Source organism: Ziziphus jujuba, chromosome 5 (genome assembly GCF_031755915.1).
Source record: "Ziziphus jujuba cultivar Dongzao chromosome 5, ASM3175591v1".
Lineage (NCBI taxonomy): Eukaryota > Viridiplantae > Streptophyta > Magnoliopsida > Rosales > Rhamnaceae > Ziziphus > Ziziphus jujuba.
This window is the reverse complement of record NC_083383.1, coordinates 7,163,420-7,179,161: the sequence shown is the minus strand read 5'-3', so window position 1 is coordinate 7,179,161 and position 15,742 is coordinate 7,163,420. Positions and strand designations below refer to the sequence as shown.

General features: G+C 37.2%; 1 protein-coding gene and 1 pseudogene across 1 annotated transcript; both read left to right on the top strand.

Moving 5' to 3' along the window:
• Positions 1–1,407: 1,407 nt before the first annotated feature.
• Positions 1,408–3,527, top strand: LOC107419871 (L-type lectin-domain containing receptor kinase IX.1). The gene is made up of 2 exons (XM_016028701.3): positions 1,408–1,460; positions 1,742–3,527. The coding sequence occupies exons 1-2, from the start codon at positions 1,408–1,410 to the stop codon at positions 3,525–3,527; spliced, it is 1,839 nt and encodes a 612-aa protein (XP_015884187.1).
• Positions 3,528–4,769: 1,242 nt separating this feature from the next.
• On the top strand, positions 4,770–11,268 carry LOC107419870 (L-type lectin-domain containing receptor kinase IX.1-like; annotated as a pseudogene).
• The last annotated feature ends 4,474 nt before the right edge of the window (positions 11,269–15,742 follow it).

Sequence of the window (15,742 nt, the reverse complement as noted above, 5' to 3'; positions counted from 1 at the left end):
GAAGCCCTTTACCGCTTAACTATCATTAGGCATGCATATGGTTCATTTATTCTCCATTACCATTATATTTTGTTAAATGATCTTTAAATATTTCTTTTTCAGGTTTTAGATAAAATAAGCAATGACAGGATATAGGCTACTTCTAGTGCATAAGCAATGACAGGATATAGGATATAGTTTATCATTTCCTAGGGCATCATGGCAATGTATATTAAGAAAGGATATATTTCTCTTTAACATTATTTTAGGTGCTTATCGTATATTACTACATATAGGTTATTTTTTAGGGGTTAGTTGTATTTTATTACCTATTGTTTTGGAGTTTTACAGTTTAGGTTTCACATTGGGCTCTATATTTCTAATTTGGTGCACATCCAATTGGATCTAATCCACTTAGTTATTACCTTAAATGCTATCATATAAATAACAACGAATATAATTTATAGGTGTCAAATTACACAATTTACTATCTCATATTAAACTATTAATATCATGCCAATGTTATTCTTGATATCATATCAATTGATTATTTTGCATCAAATCAAAAAATAAAGGGTTCAATATATTGGATTTTAAAACTAAAGGTCTATATTGTAAAATTTTTAAATTAAAAGGTATTCAAATGCAATTAATCTTTTTTTAGTTAGAATGACATCATTTTAGCATGAAGCCTTTTTTAATTTATGTATAATCTTAAATTAAAAATTACAAAACTACATTGGATAATTTTCAACAATGTCGGTCGTTGAAACTTGAAAGCAATGCATTTGTCAATTTTAAAGTTTTTTATTTAGATAATTTTAAAAATGAAGAGCTTGAAATTCCATACCTCATAATTTATTGAGGGCCATGTGTCTGGTAAAATGGAGGGGCATCTGGTTTATAGATGATGACAAGTACAGGTGCCCAATAAACAAGTTGTATAAGCTATATGCGCTGATAATTTCAAACAAAATTTTTGAAAAATAAGCTATATGCATTGGAAAGACCTATACGTTTACCCTTAAAACTTGATTAATTACATAAACATAATAATTTTTTTTTTTCCATTTGAATTATCATTATTTTATATATAGAGGTTCGATAAAATAGATGGCATAAGCATAATACAAATATAACGCACTATGAAAGGGATGAAATAAAATATGCAATGCTTCCATTTCTTTGGCAGAGACTGGAAAAGGAGGAATATGTTTTAGTTTTGACTTTTGAGTAAACCATAGAAATTTCGTGGAATGTTCTACTTCACGAATGGAGGATTGAATTACTCAATGTTTATGAATTATGATAGTAATACAAACATTAATCAAATAGTTTGTTTAATAATAGAAGTCTCAGTCTCTCGGGTTACGTACAAGTGTGGATATATGGTGTAAGTATGGGTTGACCCATAATTTACTCTAAAGAATGGCCAACCCAACTGGGTTTGTTGTCCGAAACAACGAAATTTGTTACAAATGGTAAAATATACACCAATGCTGTACATATATGACACTGCTCCTCGGTCATACCTTGGCTTTAACCACATGGCCATGTCTTCAAACAGACTATAAACTTGCTGTCTTGGACGTTTGATGATTTTCCTTCCCTGCTCTCTTTAAATAGTTTTCTCTCAAAATTCCTTTTTCCCTATTGCTCATTCGTTGACTTTCAGTATAACATCATTCAAACCAGAGGAAACAACAAACATAGTATATGAAGGTGATGCCTAACCTTCTTCGGGAGAGGTTCAACTTAACAGGATAGATTACTTCTACATTGGAAGAGCAACATACTCAGAGCCATTGCATCACTGGGACTCGGCTTCTGGGACACTGACAGACTTCACTACTCGTTTCTCTATGAGAGTTGTCACCTATGGTAACACCGGTGACGGCCTAGCCTTCTTTCTTGCTCCTGTGGGTTATCCAATTCCTCCAAACTCGCCTGGCGCATATCTAGGACTTCTCAACGCCACCACTAGATTTGACATCTCCCAAAACCAAATCCTCATGGTTGAGTTTGATACTTATCCAATTATAGCACCTGACTATAATTGGGATCCGCAAGAGCAGCATGTTGGGATCAATATCAACTCCATCGCTTCGGTTGTCAACACCAGTTGGGATGCTAATTCGCATAGTGGACAGGTGGCCGATGTTTATATATCTTACAATGCTACTACAAACAACCTCAGTGTTTCCTGGATATACAGAGAAGAGGAAAACCACCCGGTTTCTTCTTCTCTGTTTCACATCATTGATCTGAAGGAAGTTCTTCCCGAGGGGGTTACCTTCGGATTTTCTGCTTCTACAGGCTTGTATCTTGAAGGGCATACCATCGTTTCCTGGGAATTCATTTCAAGTTTGGATGCAGATAAAGTGGTGAGCAAGAAAGGAGGAGTACCTAAGCGTGTCATCACACTCATTGTTGTAGCTATCTTCTTAGCATTGTTGTTTGGAGTAGGCATCTGTTTGATCGTGACAAGGAAGTTAAGAAAGAAGAGAAACAAAAGAGGACATGAATCCATCTCGGTTAATACTAATCTCGAGAGAGGAGCGTTGCCCAAAAGATTTTCCCACCAAGAACTTGTTGCAGCAACCGGTGGCTTTGCTAATGGTAGAAAGCTTGGTCAAGGAGGGTCTGGCCAAATTTACAAAGGAACCTTGACTGATATTGATCGCCTAGTTGCTGTCAAGAGAATCTTCGCAGGATCTGATCATTCTGAAAGAATTTTTATCAATGAAGTGAAGATAATAAGCCATTTGATTCACCGAAACCTGGTGCAGTTCATTGGATGGTGTCATGAGCAAGATGAATTCTTGCTTGTCTATGAGTATATGTCAAATGGCAGCCTTGATAGTCATCTTTTTGGCAATAAAAAAAATTTGCCATGGAATGTCAGATACAAGATTTCTTTAGAATTGGCCTCAGCAGTTCACTACCTTAATGAAGATGCAGAGCAATGTGTCCTTCACAGAGACATAAAATCAGCCAACATACTATTAGGCACAGATTTCAGCACCAAGCTTGGTGATTTTGGTGTTGCTAAGCTGGTGGACCGCAGACTGAGGACTCAGATGACAGGTGTGATAGGGACTTATGGCTACCTGGCCCCGGAATATGCGAACGGAGGAAGAGCTAGTAAAGAATCAGACATGTATAGTTTTGGAGTTGTGGCTTTGGAAATTGCATGTGGGAGGAGGACCTACCAGCAAGGTGAATACCATGTACCGCTAATGAGATGGGTGTGGGAGCTCTACCTCACTGGAAATATCATGGATGCTGTTGATGAAAGATTAAAAATGGATTTTGATTCAAATCAGATGGAAAGGTTGATAATAGTGGGATTATGGTGCACTCATTCCTGTGACAAGGAGAGGCCAAAGGCTGGACAAGTGATTAAAGTTCTTCAGCTTGACATGCCAATGCCTGAGGTTCCACATGATATGCATGATCAGGCATTCTACTCCTTCCTTCCATCCCAACAATCATCTGATTCCTTTCAGTCTCCAGCCACTTCTAGTATCAAAAATGCTGGTCGTTAAAAATCAATTCAGCTTGTATTTTGTTGTTTGGCTTTGTGTAGTTTTTGTTATAAAGAGCCTGAATTTTGAGCAATTTTTTATTATTCGGTTTTGCCTGTTTGGTAATTCACATGTATGGAGTATAGCCTAAATAAACAAACAGAATTGGCCAGCTGACTATGATTTTTGAATTTTGATGATATTACTTAAGCTGGCATGTATCACTTTAACAAAATTAAAAGTAGTCTCATATTCTCTTAACTCCAATAAAATAAAATAAACACTAAACTATTTTATAGCTTACTCAACGATACCTTTTTAACACTCGTATTACGCAACTTTTGTCCCCCTCGAATTATTTTAATTGAAACATCCATATCATATATAATTTCCAAAAATAAAAGGCAGAATGGAAATATTGACACTTTATGTGTTGGTGGAAATGAATTATTCCATAATTTTAATTTATGTCACAGAAATTGAAGAGAAAAGACAAGGAGTAGGAGAAGAAAAAAACCTGACCGTTTTCCAAACGCTTACTAAGACGAGGTCTGTATGTCATAGGGAATAAATTTGTGCAACAAAATCATTGAGAAATTTCTTCGAATGATCGACTTCACAATGGGAAAATTCAATCAATGTTTATGATACCAATTAGTAACTACACAAAAGTTTTAACTATATCAAATTATTTGATTAAATAATAAAAATTGTCAGATTACATCAATTATGCCTAGACCCATGGTTTATGGTAAACTCCTTAATGGGTCTTCAGAACTGCTAGTAGTCAGCCTCTGTGGTGTACTCTTGGGGTTTTTCCTCAGCAATGCAATTTGTCAAAAACTTATATATATTCATGGCCCTGATAAGAACACAATACTTCGCAAGCAGATACCTTGGCTTTCACGCTTTCACCACCTTGCCAAGTCTCTAAACAAACCAAAAACTTGCTGTCTTGGATGTTTGATTATTGTCCTTCCCTGCACTATTCTATTAGTTTTCTCTCATTCATTCTTTCCCATTGCTCATTCATTGTATTTCAATATAACTAATTTCGAACCAAAGGCAAAAAACATAGTTTATGAAGGTGATGCCACATCTTCTTCTGGAGTGATTCAACTTCATAGGATCGATTTATTCTTCCTTGGCCGAGCAACATACTCGGAGCCATTGCATCTTTGGGTCACAGCTTCTGGAAAGCTGACGGACTTACTACTTCTTTCTCTTTAACCATTGACAAAGTATGGGATCCACCAGAGCGACATGTTGGGATCAGTGTTATCTTATGGTTCTACCATGAAGAACCTGACTGTGTCATGGACGTACAAGAAACAATCTGTTTCCATGGGCACTTCTTCTCTTTCTCACATTCTTGATTTGAAGGAAGTTCTTCCCAAGTGGGTTACCATTGGATTCTCTACTACTACAGGTTTGTATGTTGAGGGGCATACCATCAATTCCTGGGAATTTAGTTCAAGTTTGGATGCAGACAAAGTAGTGAGCAAGAAAGGATTAAGCAAACATTTTATCGCCCTCATTACTAGTGGAGTTTTCTTCTTCATATTGTTGCTTGGAATATGTATCTGGATTTGGAAGATGAAATGTAAGAGAACTAAAGGACGGTCTACTGATAACGAATGCATCTCAGTTGATACTGATCTCGAAAAGGAGCTCTTACCAAAAGATTTTCCTACCAAGAAGGGGTTGCAGCCACAGATGGCTTTGTAGATTGTAGAAATTGTGGGGTCCAGCCTATTATCTCCTAAAGCCCAAGCCCATTAAGGTTTCATCCTTAGAAACCTTAGAGAGAGCATTATAAATAGATGTTTAATTTCTCATTCTTGTATCACACAACATACAGCATAAACAATACAGGTTTTTTGAGAAAGGCTGAGAGAAGTTTTTTTGTGTATAAATTTTATAGTTATAATATATCTTTTTCTTCTCAATTTTTGTGCTTTTGTCTCTCTTTATTTTTCTATATTAGTTTTGTGTGTTTTTGGTGATCAAAGAATCACAACAACTGGTATCAGAGATTGGTTTCAGATATAGGGTTCTCCGTCAAAGCATTCAAACAAAATATTTGAGCATACCAGGAGGTAGATCTCGCCGAGATGAAGAGAATGAACCCAACCAGACCTCCACCCACCTTCGCACGTGCTTCCATGCACTGGTCAGCTCACACGCGCCACACACGTGCCAATCCAAACTAGCCGAGTTGCGAGCCGCGCCTTCGAGCCGAGCCAAACCGAGCTGAGAGACAAACCGCTAAGTCGAGTTTGGAGCCGAGCTGTGACACATCACCTGGCAAGTCATTAGCCAGCTTTCTACCATGTCATCTGACATGTTAGCACCGGTCCAAGACTTTTTTAAAATTACAAAAATACCCCCATATTTTTGGTATTTGCAGGTTTTTCCAGAAATTTTGATATTTGCAGATTGGTCCAGAATTTTTGAAAATTGCACTTTGATCCTAAAAATTTAAAGATTCAGATTTTGGCCTGAGAAGATCAAACCTAACATTTTTACCCTTCCAGACGCATTTGTGGACTCCATTTTGCCAAATTCAGCTCCATTTTTTTGCAAGACTAGATGTCAATGGACAATTCACATTCAGGAGTTATGATCAAGCTTACTACCACCAATTATGCACTTTAGAGACCTCGGATGGAAGATCTTCAAAATTGCAAGGATTTGTTTGACCCTTTAGATACCGAAGGAGAGAATCCCGATCCCACCAAAGAAGTAGAATGGAAGAAGATGAAAAAGAAAATGATTGGTCAAATCCGACAATGGATTGACCACAGTGTCTTCCATCATGTTGCGTAGGAGACGGATGCATACGCCCTCTAGAAGAAGCTGGAGGACATGTACCAAGCCAAGATTACTCGAAATAAAGCTTATTGATAAGGCATTTGGTGAATTTGAAGTTGAAGAATGGAACTTATGTAGCCGAGCATACTAGCATGTTTCAGAACCTGGTAAACCAATTGTCGGCGGTGGAGTTACAACTAGGGGATGAAGAACATACACTTTTACTTCTTGGCTCTCTTCCAGATAGCTGGGAGACACTAGTTGTCTCTTTCAGCAATCCGGCCTCGAATGGAAAATTTAGCATGACTATGGTAACGGGTGCCCTATTTAATGAGGAGGCCAGGAGAAAGGGCATTGGCAATGATCAAACACATGCCCTTGTCACAGAGAAATGGGGGAGACAGCAAGAAGGTACTCATGACAGGGGGAGAGGTAGGAGCCAGAACAGAGGCAGATCCATAGATGGAAGGAGACCAACATACAAGTGTCATTATTATGGTCGAGAAGGACACTTGAAGAAGTATTGCAGGAAGATGTTGCGAAAGCAGGGGCAGAAAAATAATCAGCCGAAGAAGAATGGTGAAACTTTAGTCACTGTCATAGGAGAAGTGGCATATTATTCCACACACAAAAAATCATGCCTTCACACTTTAAGCTAAGAAGTCGAGTGGATAGTTGATACTGCAGCATCCTACCACGTTACTCCGCACGTAGAGTTTTTAAAAACATATAAAGTTGGAGACTTTGGCACAGTGAAGATGGAAAATAGTATCTTCGCTAAGATCGTCAAAACTGGCGATATTTAGATAAAGACCAATGTTAGACATATAATTACTTTGAAGGATGTCCGACATGTTCCAGACCTTCGGCTCAATCTATTCTCAGGAATAGCCTTTGACAAGGAAGATTTTGGCAACCATTTTTACAATAGCACATGGAAAATTACAAAAGGTGCTATGGTTGTCTCTCGAGAACATATTTGCAGAACATTTATAAGACTCATGTGAAGATTTGTGCAGATAGCCTCAATATTACAGAAGGAGAGGTATCTTAAAATCTGTGGTATGAGATACTTGGACACATGAGTGAGAAAGGATTGTCTACCTTGACAAATAATAAGCTTATCACTATTTCCAAGGATGCCGTACTAGCTCCTTGCAATTATTGTTTATATGGTAAGCAACATAGAGTCTCATTTAAGGCCTCTTCAATGAGAAGATCGGAATTTCTTAGTCTGGTGCATTCTGATGTTTGTGGACCTTTGGAAGAGAAATCTTTAGGTGGCAATAAATATTTCCTGACCTTTATAGATGATGCTTATCGAAAGGTGTGGGTTTATTTTTTGAAGATAAAGGATCAAGTTTTAGATCACTTCAAAGAGTTTCATGTCATGGTAGAGCATGAGACATGAAGAAGTTGAAGTGTCTTCGCTCAAACAATGGAGGTGAGTATACCTCCTAAGAGTTTGATGCTTATTGTAGAAGACATGACATTCGATATGAAAAGACGGTCCCTCGCACCCCACAATACAATGGTGTAGCTGAGAGAATGAATCGGACGATTATGGAGAATGTTAGAAGTATGATCAGTATGGCTAAGCTAATAAAGTCATTTTGGGGAGAAGTTTGTCGTGCCACTTGCTATTTGATTAACAGATTGCCATTAGTACCACTAAATTTTAAAATTTCGAAAAAAATGTGGTTTGGTAAGAATCCCTCATACTCTTATTTAAGAGTATTTGCATGTTTAGCCTTTGTACATGTATCCAAGGAGCTTAGACAGAAGCTCGACGTAAGGACTACTCCATGCATCTTTATTGGATATGGATATGAAGAATTCGGATATAAATTATGGGATCCAAAAGCAAAGAAGGTTATCAAAAGTAGGGATGTAGTATTCCATGAGAACCAAACTATAGAAGACATTGAGAAGCCAATGAAGTCTTCTAGTACCAGTGCCCATGATTTTGTTTCTGATCCAGCATCAACACAACTCACCACAGATGACGAGGTGCATAGATAATTACCAGAAGCAGAACAGGAGAGAGAAGAGGATATTGAGCAGGGAAATGCTCAAACACTAGAAGTTGTAGGACCATCACAACAGTCAAATGATGGTACACCTCTCCGAAGATATGAACGAGGCCGTGTTCCATCAAAGAGATATCCAGAATCTTAATATATTCTGCTTACTAAAGAATAGGAGCCAAAAAGTTTCCAGGAACCTAATTCCCATCAAGATAGAGAAAAATGGCTGCATGCAATGTAAGATGAGATGAAATCTTTATAGAAAAACCATACTTATGAGTTGGTTAAGCTTCCAAAAGGAAAGAAAGCATTGAAGAACAAATGGGTATTCAAGCTCAAGAAAGATGGCAACGGATGGGTGGTGAAGCACAAAGCCCGATTGATCGTCAAAGGTTTTCTTTAGAAGAAAGGAATTGATTTTGATGAGATTTTCTCACCAGTGGTAAAGATGAATTCGATTCGAGTTATTCTTGGTTTAGTAGCCTATTTAGACCTAGAGTTTGAGTAGATGGATGTAAAAACAGTGTTCCGTCATGGTGATTGAAATGAGAGATTTATATGGAGCAGCAAGAAGGTTTTGAGGTTTCAGGAAAAGAGAACCTCGTTTGTAAGTTAACGAAGAGCTTGTATGGCCTCAAGCAAGCATCTATACAATGGTACAAGATGTTTGAATCTTTTATGGTGTGTCGAGGATACAAGAAGATCGATGCGGATAAGTGTGTTTATATTCAGAGATTTCCAGATGGAAAATTCATTGCACTCTTGCTGTATGTCGACGACGTTTTGATCGTTGGACAAGATGCAATGAAAATTACTCAGCTGAAGGAGGAACTTTCCAAGTCATTTGATATGAAGGACTTGAGACCAGCTCAACAGATTTTAGCAATGTAAATAGCTCGAGATAGGAGGAATCACAAGTTATGGCTATCTCAAGAGAAATATGTCGAACGAGTGATAAAGAGATTTGGCACGGAGAAGGCCAAATCAGTCAGCATTCCATTACAAATCATTTCAAGTTGAGCAAGAGATCGTGCCTTTTATCCAAAGTAGAGATAAAGAAGATGGCTTCAGAGCCCTATTCTTCAGCAGTGGGAAGTTTGATGTATGCAATGGTGTGTACTAAACCAGACATTGCTCATGCAGTTGGTACTATAAGCAGATTTCTTTCAAATCCTGGAAAGGAACACTGGGAAGTAGTCAAGTGGATTCTCAGGTATCTTAAGGGTACATCAAAAGTATGCTTCTGTTACGGGGAAGGTGATCCAGTTCTACATGGCTATATAGATGTAGATATGGTCGGAGATCTTGATAGTAGGAAATCTACTTCAAGTTATATTTACACTTTTACTAGAGGAGCTGTGTCATGGCAGTCAAGATAGCAAAAGTGTGTAGCTTTATCTACTATAGAAGCAGAGTATATTGCCGCAGCAGAAGCCGGTAATGAGATGTTGTGGTTAAAACATTTGCTCCATGAACTAGGCATAACGCAGAACGACTACAAGATAGATTGTGACAACTAGAGTGTTATAGATTTGAGCAAGAATTCAATGTATCACTCCTGGACAAAGCATGTTGATATCCGCTATCATTGGATACGTGATGTGACTGAGCATAAATTGTTCAGGTTGGTGAAGATTCACACAAAGAAGAATCTGGTAGATATGTTTATAAAGGTTGTTATACCAAAGAAGTTGAAGCTATGTAGAGACATAGCTGGTTTAGATGGTGGGTGACCATCAAGTGTTTAAAATGTGGCTGGAGGGGGAGAATTATGGGGTCCAGCCTATTATCTCCTAAAGCCTAAGCCCATTAAGGTTTCAACCCTAGAAACCCTAGAGAGAGCATTATAAATAGATACTTAATTTCTCATTCTTGTATCACACAACATACAGCATAGACAATACAGGTTTTTTGAGAGAGGCTAAGAGAAGTTTTTTTTGTGTATAAATTTTATAGTTATAATACATCTTTTTCTTCTCAATTTTCATGCTTTTGTCTCTCTTTATTTTTCTGTATTAGTTTTGTGTGTTTTTGGTGATCAAAGGATCACAACAGAAAGCTCGGTCAAGGAGGGTCTGGACAAGTTTACAAAGGATCCTTGAGTGATCTTGGCTGCCTAGTTGCTTTCAAGAGAATCGTAGCAGGATCTAATAATTCTGAAAGGATCTTTATTAATGAAGTGAAGAAAATAAGTCGTTTGATACATAAAAATCTGGTGCAATTCATTGGTTGGTGTCATGAGCAAGATGAATTCTTACTGGTTTATGAATATATGTCCACTGGCAGCCTTGATGCTCATCTTTTTGGGAATAGAAGAACTCTGCCATGGAATGTAAGATAAAAGATAGCTTTAGGATTAGCCTCAACAATTCAGTACCTTCATAGATATGCAAAGCATTGTGTCCTCCTTAGAGATATAAAATAAGCCAATACATTGTTGGATACAGATTTTAGCACCAAGCTGGAAGATTTGGGGGTTGCTAAGCTGGTAGATCCTAGACTAAGGACTCAGATGACAAGCATCGTAGGAACTTACGGCTATTTAGCACTGGAATATGCAAATGGTGGGAAGGCCAATAAAGAATCAGATATGTATAGTTTTGGAGTTGTGGCTTTGGAAATTGCATGTGGAGAGGAGGACTTTTCAAGAAGGTGAATATCACGTACCACTAATGAGTGGATGTGTGAGCTCTACCTTAGCTGGAAATATCATGGATGCAGTCGATGAAAGATTAAAGATGGAATTTGATCCTAATGAGATGCAAATATTGATGATGGTGGGATTATGGTGCACTTGTCCAAATGATAAGGACAGGCCAAAGGCATGACAAGTGATTCAAGTTCTTCAGCTTGACGTGTCTTTGCCTGAGCTTCCACATGATATGCATGACTCTCTCCTTCTACTCCAACAAAGAATTTGATTCCTTCCATCCACCAATCACTTCTAGAATCAATAATGCAGGGCGGTAAATGAAATTCATGTGGTATTTTGTAGTTTGGTTTGTAGAGTTTTGTTACAATAGTGCCTAAGTTGCTGCATATGGAGTTGCCGTCAGCTGACCAAGTCACTAGAATATTTGTTATGCTGTTAGCTGACCAAGTCTTTAGGATATTTGTTATGATTTATGCTGTTATGCTGTTTTATTTATTATGTTGGTTTCTTTGTGACTAGAAATTAGGAAGCTATTAGTCATGCCTTGTGTTTAGGAAATATTTAGGATTTTCTATTAAATATTAGCTCTATATAAAGAGCAATGCAATGAATAAAATTAAAAATATATTCTGGTCTTCAATTTTCTGGTATCTTATAACAACAAATTGGTATCAAAGCTTTTTCTTGAGGGATCTGTGAGCTGAGTGAATCTAAAACACAAACCCAGAAACACAAAAACCCAAAGTCAAAACTTAAAAAACCAGAAACACAAAAACCTTTAAAAATGGAAGCTGAAACAACATTCTCTCATGTTGTTCCACCAGTTTTTTACAGTGATAACTATCAAGCTTGGGCTATTAAAATGATAGTTCATCTTGAGGCGTTATATCTTTGGAAGGCTGTAGAGGTGGATTATGATGTTCCACCATTGCCAGCAAATCTAATAATGACACAACTGAAGGCTCACAAAGAGAGGAAGACAAAGAAGTCGAGAGCTAAAGCATGTTTATTCTTTGCTGTTTCAAGCATCATATTTACAAGAATTATGAATCTACAGTTAGCAAAGGCTATTTGGGATTATTTCAAGAATGAATGCCAAGGTAATGAAAGAACAAAAAATATGCATGTGCTTAACTTGATCAGGGAGTTTGAAAAGCTAAAAATGAAGGAGACAGAAACTGTCAAAGACTATTCTGACAAGTTGCTGGGCATAGTAAACAAGGTGAGGTTGCTGGGTAAGGATTTTTTTGATGAGCGAATTGTAAAAAAAATTCCTGTGACTATGCCTGAAAAGAATGATTCTAAAATTTCTTCATTAGAAGAATCTAAGGATTTGTCAAGTATATCCTTGGCAGAATTAGTAAATGCTTTTCAGGCCAAAGAGCAAAAGAGAATGATGAGAAAAGAAGAATCTGTAAAGGATGCTTTTCAAGCAAATGCACAAAATTCAAGAGGGGGTAAAGACAAGAAGAACAACAAGAAAACTAAAAACAATGACAAAAAGGATGAGGTAACATATCCACCTTGCCTATACTGTAAAAAGACTAACCATCCACAAAGGAAGTGTTGGTGGAGACCATATGTCAAGTGCAGGAAATGTGGTCAGATTAGGCATATGGAGAGAATCCGTAAGTCACAACAACATAAAGGAAAAGCAAATATTGTTGTTGAGCAACATCAAGAGAAGCAACTATTTGTTGCAACTGGTTTTGCAGCAAGCAATAGTTGTAGTGATTCTTGGCTGATTGATAGTGGTTGCACACATCACATGACTAATGATCTAGAGCTTTTCAAGGAACTCTACAAAACTGAAATTTCCATAGTAAAAATTGGAAATCAGGAATATATCTCAGTCAAAGGCAAAGGAACTGTGGCTCTAGAAAGCTTATTAGGTTTGAAGTATATTACTGATGTTTTTTATGTGCTTGACATTGACCAAAACCTGCTTAGTGTTGGACAGCTGATTGAGAAGGGCCTCAAAGTTATATTTGAAGGCAAATGGTGCAGGATTAAAGATGTAAAAGGAAGAGATGCTTTTAAGGTGAAAATGAGAGCAAAAAGCTTTGCTCTAAATCTGATGGAGGGTGAGCAGATAACCTTTTCAAGCAGTGCAAACAATGCGGAAGTGTGGCACAGAAGGCTCAGGCATTTCCACCATGCTGGACTTTTATACATGCAGAATCACAATATGGTAAAAGGAGTATCACTACTGGAAGACAAACTTTCTGATTGTGTGGCTTGTCAATATGGAAAGCAAGTTAGAAGGTCCTTTCCTCAAACTACATGGAGAGCAACACACAAACTTCAACTGGTACATACAAATGTTGGAGGACCTCTAAAAACATATTCCTTAAATGGCAATAAATATTATATTATATTTATTGATGATTATCCCAGATTCTGTTGGATTTATTTTCTTAAATTTAAATTTGAAGTTGCTAATGTTTTTTGGAAATATAAAACTTGGGTGGAGAATCAAAGTGGTTACAGGTTGCAAACAATCAGATCAGACAATGGAAAGGAATACACTTGTGATAGTTTCAAAAATTTCTGTGATAAAGCTGGTATTGAGCACCAGTTTACAGCACCATATTCTCCGCAGTAGAACGGTATAAGTGAAAGAAAAAATAGAAGTATTATGGAAATGATAAGGTGTTTGCTACATGAAAAGGAACTACCAAAGAACTTGTGGGTGGAGGCTGCAAATACTGCAATTTATCTGCTAAATCGATTGCCAACTATAGTTCTACAAAAAAGAACTCCATTTGAAGCTTGGTTTGGTTACAAACCAGACTTACAATATTTAAGAACTTTTGGTTGTCTTTGTTTTGCTCATGTGCCATAGGTGAAAAGAGATAAATTCGATAAAAAGGTGGAACTGAGAGTTTTTATTGGATATAGTAAAGCATTCAAGGCTTACAAAATTTTCCAACCACAAAATGGAAAAATTCTTGTAAGTAAAGATGTCACATTCATGGAAGACAGACAATGGAACTGGAAGGAGTCAATAAAGGAGCAACAGTCTGAAATTCAACAATATATGGATGATAACATAGATGATGAACCAATTAAAGGTACAAGGTTATTATCTGATATTTATGAAAGATGTAATATATTGCTGTTTTTGAGCCTACAGAGTTTAAAGAAGCAGAGAAGGATGACAAGTGGGTTGAAGCAATGAAAGAAGAGCTTAAGATGATTGAGAAGAATGGCACATGGGAGTTGGTGGATAGACCTCAACATAGAAAGGTCACTAGAGTCAAATGGGTTTACAAAACCAAATTTAATGCAGATGGTTCTGTAAATAAACATAAAGCCAGATTAGTTGTGAAATGGTACAGTCAAGTGTTTGGGGTAGATTTTTTAGAAACCTTTGCTCCAGTAGCATGCTTGGATACAATCAGAATGTTACTTGCTTTGGCTGCACAAAAGGGATGGAAGATTTACCAGTTGGATGTAAAATCTGCTTTTTTAAATGGTTATCTTCAAGACGAAATTTATGTAGAGCAGCCTGAAGGATTTCAAGTCAAGGGACAGGAGGAGAAGGTCTACTAATTGAAGAAGGCATTATACGGTCTTAAACAGGCTCCTAGGGCCTGGTACAGCAGGATCGATGAATATCTTCAAAGCCTTGGTTTTGTTAAAAGTCCAAGTGAAGCTATGCTATATATATATAAAAAAAAACAGATGTTAACTTAATTATAGTTTCTGTTTATGTTGATGATCTTCTTATAACAGGAAGCAATGAGATGCTGGTGACAGAATTTAAAGCCAAAATGCTAGAAGCATTTGAGATGACAGAGCTTGGCTTAATGTCCTATTTTCTAGGAATGGAGTTGAAGTAAGACCATCGTGGAGTCTTCATAAGCCAAAAAAAGTATGCAAAGGAAATACTCCAGAAATTTCACATGGAAGATTGCAAAAGCACTAGCACACCCATGAATCAAAAGGAGAAATTTAGCAAAGATGATGGAGCTGAAAAAGTTGATGAAAACTTATATATGAGTCTAATTGGTTGCTTGATGTATCTTACAGCTACCAGACCAGACATAATGTTTGCAGTAAGTTTGCTCTCAAGATTTATGCATTGTGCTAGCGAAATGCATTTTCAGGTTGCCAAACGAATTATAAGATATATCAAAGGCACAACAAATTACGACATTCAATATTCTAGCTGTCAATCTTTTTAGCTTCATGGTTATTCTGATAGTGACTGGGCAGGTTCCCTAGATGGCATGAGAAGCACAACAGGTTTTTGTTTCAGTTTTGGATCAGGAATTTTTTCATGGAGCTCAAAAAAGCAAGATGTGATAGCTCAAAGTACAGCAGAGGTAGAGTATGTTGTAGCAAATGTTACAGTGAATCAAGCAATTTGGATCAGGAAAATACTTGCAGATTTACACATTAAGCAAATTGATCCAACAGAAATTTATGTAGATAACCAAGATGCCATTGCAATTTCAAATGATCCTATTTTTCATGGAAGGACAAAGCATTTCAAGATCAAGCTATATCATTTGAGAGAAGAACAGAAGGCTGGTGAAATTAAACTAGTTTATTGTAAGATTGAGAACCAAATTGCAGATGTGTTTACTAAGGCTCTTCCAAAAGCAAGATTTGAAGTTCTAAGAAACAAACTACGTGTATGCAGCTATTAGGCAAGGAGGAGAAATTGTTACAATAGTGCCTAAGTTGTTGCATATGGAGTTGCTGCCAGCTGACCAAGTCACTAGAATATTTGT